The sequence below is a fragment of the Myotis davidii genome, unplaced genomic scaffold (assembly GCF_000327345.1).
Source record: "Myotis davidii unplaced genomic scaffold, ASM32734v1 scaffold6, whole genome shotgun sequence".
Classification (NCBI taxonomy): Eukaryota; Metazoa; Chordata; class Mammalia; order Chiroptera; family Vespertilionidae; genus Myotis; species Myotis davidii.
The window spans coordinates 5,546,564-5,551,843 of NW_006383011.1; the positions used below are offsets into that span (position 1 = coordinate 5,546,564).

A 5,280-nucleotide genomic window follows, 5' to 3' on the forward strand; every position below is an offset into this window, starting at 1 on the left:
TCATTCCCACTAGCAGTGTACTAGGGTTCCCTTTTCTCCACATCCTCGCCAGCACTTTCATTTACTGACGGTAGCCATTCTGACAGGTGAGAGATGATACCTCAGTGATATTTAATTTGCATCTCTCTAATATTCAGTGGGTTTGAGCATTTTTTCATATGTCTCTTGGCCATCTGGTATGTCCTCTTTGGAGAAGTGTCTATTTAGGTCCTTTCCCATTTTTAAAATTAGATTGTTTGTCTTCCTTTTGTTAAGTTGTATGAGTTCCTTATATATTTTGGATATTAACCCTTTAGCAGATATATCATTGCCAAATATGTTCTCCCATACAGTGGGCTCTCTTTTCATTTTGTGGAAAGTTTCTGTTGCTGTGCAGAAGCCTTTTATTTTGATGTAATCCCATTTGTTTATTTGCCTTAGGAGATGTATCTGTAAATATACTGCTACAAGAGATGTCTAAGATTTTGCTGCCTATAGTTTCTTCTAAGATTTTTATGGTTTCACGACTTATATTTAAGCCTTTTGCCCATTTTGAGTTTATTCTTGTGTATGATGTAAGATGGTGGTCTAGTTTAATTTTTTTGCATGTTATCTGTCCAATTTTCTCAACACCATTTACTGAAGAGACTGTTGACTCCAATGTATGCTCTTGTCTCCTTTGTCAAATATTGAGCGTAATGGCTTGGGTCAATTTCTGGGTTCTCTGTTCTGTTCCATGTATATCTGTGCCTTTCACAGTCTGTTTTTCCCTACCTAACTGATGAAATGTTACCTGTCCTTCAAAAATCTAACTTAAATGCTACTTCTGGGATACTAATAGCTGCCCCCAAAAAACTACCTTTGCTTTTCTAAATTGAGATAGCACTCGGTACCAGTTGGTGGAGAAGGAACTAAACAAACAGGCCTGGTTTTGTTTCTAGTCCTACTTTATTAAAGATGTGATCTTGGGCAAGTGACTTCTTTGAACTTTAGTTTTCCTTGTAAAATGAAAGTAATTCCTATCTCTTAGAGTTATTGTAAAAATTAAGTGAGATAACATATACAAAATACTTAGTAGTGTCTTTTATATAAAAAAGGCTCAATAAATCCTATCTTTCCCCAACTGTCCTTATTCCTTACCACTCTCTTTCTGCCTCATCACAATTACCTGTATATGTGTCTTACTCATCTCCCTGCCAATTGACTTTTAGAAAAAAGGGAATTATGTTCTATGTATACCCCATAGCATCAAATTCAGCACCTTGTAAATAGTAATTAGGTAATGTATACTGTTATACTGAGGAAATAATGAATAAATCAACAAGCCGTTTTTGCTATATATTTCTTTTCCAGTTCTGAAGTTCTGAGCTAAAAATATAACTGGATCAAAAATATTAAATACAAATAAATATAAAGAATGTTAATGCAACAAATCTGTTCTTGAAATTAGAGATTGTTATGTGGTTTCAGAACCTGTTCTCTTACTCTTACCTGTTATTTCATCACTGTGGGTAGATAGCAGTTTCCAGATGAGGTAAGGACCACCAAGGATAACAGCAAAGAACAAGAATATCGGCCAAGATTTTGCTGAGTTAGCCGCTCTGTCATCAGCACCAAGGCAAGCCACAGTTCTTTCACTTTCTGCCCATAGGTCCTCATTCTCGGAGCCTCTTCTTAAACCTATCATCTGTTGTAACCGTCTATAAAGATACCTTATAGTCCTAACTAATGCAAAAGCTGAAAAAACCTTTGTGAAGTGTATTTTTAATCGGGAAAAATGATTCGCTACATCCAATACAGCCCTAAAACTGTTATACACAGCTGAAAAGGTAGCATCCATCATCATACTGACAGAGGCAAATGCATGTACAATACTTTCGATGGACTGAAATGCACCTCTGCTGCTTTCTTCAGCTTGCTGAACAAATCTACTAGGCGGAAGATCATCTACACGGAGGCGGTTATAGTTTAACCCATTATATCCATAACTATAAGGGCTATAGCTTCCATAAAACGAATTTCCATAGGCACCATATCCTGAAGAAAATGAGCTGTAAGCAGGTCTGAAAGTGTTCACACTGCTACTTCCTGTCTGGTGTGATGGCCTTGGAAGAATAGGTGGAGGTACTCTGGTAAGTGCTGGTTGTCCAGGTCTTGTCAATAAAGTAGGACCCAAATCAGCAGATCTAAAACAAACAAACAAAATTCAAAATCGTAACTTAAACACAAGAGGTTCAATTCAAATGAACTATTAAACACCTCTGATATCTAGTGTTATGAGATTCTACTGAAGATATGTTAAGAGTAAGGAATAGTCTCTAATATCCAGTTGCTTAGAATTTCAGTGTTAAGACAAAATGCATAAAATAAAATAGCCGAATAACTCTTATTTTCTTGTTTACTTATGCTACCATTATTTGTACTATCTTCAATCTGTACTTTCTTTTTAAGACTCTTGTCCATTTTCTCAGGGTTGGCTGTTAGATATTGTCCATACTTGTACCTAAATGACACTATCAAAATTACTACAGTTTTATAATAGTTTTTAATGTCCAATAGAACAAGTCCTCCCAATGTTCTTCATATTCAAGAGTGTCTTGGCTCACCCTGGCCGGTATGGTCAGTTGGTTGGAGTGTCATCCCATGCACTGAGGGTGGAGGGTTCAATCCCTGGTCGGGGTATGGGAGGCAACCAATCAAAGTTTCTCTCTCACATCTATGTTTCTTTCTCTCTGACCCTCTCCCTTCCTCTCTCTCTAGAAAAGTGGTTCTCAACTTTCCTAATGCCACGACTCTTTAATACAGTTCCTCATGTTGTGGTGACCCCCAATTTCATTGTTACAAATTGAACATAATTAAAGCATAGTGATTAATCACAAAAACAAGATGTAATTATATATGTGTTTTCTGATGGTCTTAGGCGACCTCTGTGAAAGGGTTGTTCGACTCCCAAAGGGGTCGCGACCCACAGGTTGAGAACTGCCGCTCTAGAATCAATGAAAAACATATCTTCTGGTGAGGATTAAAAAAAAATAAAAAAGTGCGTCTTGGCTATTTAATCCTTTTAATTTCCCTGTATACTTTAGAATCAGAACTTGAAGTTCTGTATTCCACTCTCTCCACCCAAAACCATACTGAGATTCTCTTTGGGATTACATTGAATCTGCAGGTTAATTTGAGGTCATCAATGTCTTTATAATATTGAGTTTCAACCCACTAATACAATATATGTTTCATTTATTTAGCTTTTTAAAAATATATTTTAAAATTGATTTCAGAGAGGAAGGAAGAGGGAGGGGAGAGTGAGCAAGAGAAGCATCAATGATGGGAATCATTGATTGGCTGCCTCCTGCAAGCCCCCTACTGGGGATCGAGCCCGCAACCTGGGCATGTGCCCTTGACTGGAATTGAAACCGGGAACCTTCAGTCCACAGGCCGATGCTCTATCTACTGAGCCAAACCAGCCAAGGCTTTTAAAGATTTTTCTCAAGTGTTTTTTAACACACTGTATGTGGGAAATGTATTTATACATTTAACATAGACTGGTAGTAGAGCGCGGGACATGTATTAATACGTTTTTTATAGACTAGCGGTAGAATGCGGTAACCTATAAATACGTTAATTTTTATAGTTTTTTATTGCTCTAAAGGGATGCTAACATGCAGATATACGAATTCCAAAGGACAAAATTTGGGTCTCTAAACATACAATGGTGAATTATGTATGTACTTCCAGGTATAACGGTAATCTATTCAACTGCGTAGAGTCATCCCTTCACACAATTCCAGTATTTGTCTGTTTAAAATTTAAGAAAAATAACTCAGTATACATTTTATAGTAAATCACAAAAAGTTTCATTGAAAAAAATATGTAAAATTAAAGTTATCATAATTTTACTGAACGCTGCCATTTGCGCAAAAAATTAGCAAAAATGGCCCGCACCACTTGTTAGCATGTGATAAAAACTACCCGCAAACAATGTGTTAAAAATAACTTTATGGACTCTCAGTAATGTTTTATAGCTTATTATACGGAGGTCTTCCTTTAGATTTATTCCTGTTTACTTTTTGGTACATGATGTCTTTCTAAAATTTCACTGTTACTGTTATGCAGAAATAATTGATTTAAAATATATGGTCCTTGTATCTAGCAACCTTGTTTTGGATTCTTCTCTTGGATTTTCTAGATTCTTAAGATTTGCAGTCATAGTGAATGTGAATATTGATAGGCTTATTACTTCTTTTTCAATACTTACAGCTTTAATTATTAAGGTTTTTCACCTAGGACATGCAGTATAATCTTGACTAGTGATAATAACAGGCATCCTTGTCTCATTCCTGATCTCAAAGTAAAGTTTTCAATAGGTCACCATTATGTATTGTTTGTTGTAGGTTTGTTGTAAATTTAGTAGTTTCTTTTCTATTTGTTTGTTAAAAGTTTTTACCACTAATAAACATTGAACTTTATTGAATAATTTCTCACCATCAAGATAATTATGATTTTCCTCCTTTATTCTCTTTTTTAAAAATATATTTTATTGATGTTTTACAGAGAGGAAGGGAGAGAGATAGAGAGTTAGAAACATCGATGAGAGAGAAACATCGATCAGCTGCCTCCTGCACATCTCCCACTGGGGATGTGCCTGCAACCCAGGTACATGCCCTTGACCGGAATCGAACCTGGGACCTTTCAGTCCGCAGGCTGACGCTCTATCCACTGAGCAAAACCGGTTTCGGCCCTCCTTTATTCTCTTAACTAGAGGCCTGGTGCATGGTATTCGTACACTGGTGGGAGGTATAGCCTGCGGGGATTGGCCTGCTGTGGGAGCTCTGCTCATCCAGGTCAGCCGAGCAGCTGTGGACCCACCTCTGAGCAGCTGCTCCCGCTGCAGAGAGCAGCTGTTCATCCTGGTCAGCCAACAGGCATTCTCACTGAGGAAGCACACTGACCACCAGGGGGCAGCTCCTGTGTTGAGCATCTGCCCCCCCCTAGTGGTCAGTAGGCATCTTAGCGACTGGTCGACCGGTCATTCTGGATGTTCCACCGTTTGATTGCTGGGCTTTTATTATATAGGACTAGAGGCCCGGTGCACAAAAAATGTGTGCACTTGGGGGAGTCCCTCACCCTGGCCTGTGCCCTCTCGCAGTTTGGGACCCCTCAGGGGATGTCCACCTGCTGGCTTAGGCCCGCTCCTTGGGGGAAACGGCCTAAGCTGGCAGTCAGACATCCCTCCGGCAGCCCAAGAGCCCTCGGGGGATGTCCACTTGCCAGCGGTGAGCAGGTCTAAGCTGCAGTTGGCCA

At 38.7% G+C, this 5,280-nt stretch overlaps 1 protein-coding gene across 1 annotated transcript in view; it reads right to left on the bottom strand.

Moving 5' to 3' along the window:
* Positions 1-5,280, bottom strand: part of PEX13 (peroxisomal biogenesis factor 13) — a 22,119-nt gene that overhangs the window by 9,531 nt on the left and 7,308 nt on the right. The window contains exon 2 of the mRNA XM_015557944.1: positions 1,471-2,165. Within this exon, the coding sequence (XP_015413430.1) occupies positions 1,471-1,825 (355 nt within the window). The 5' untranslated portion in view covers positions 1,826-2,165. The remainder of the gene's footprint in view (positions 1-1,470; positions 2,166-5,280) is intronic.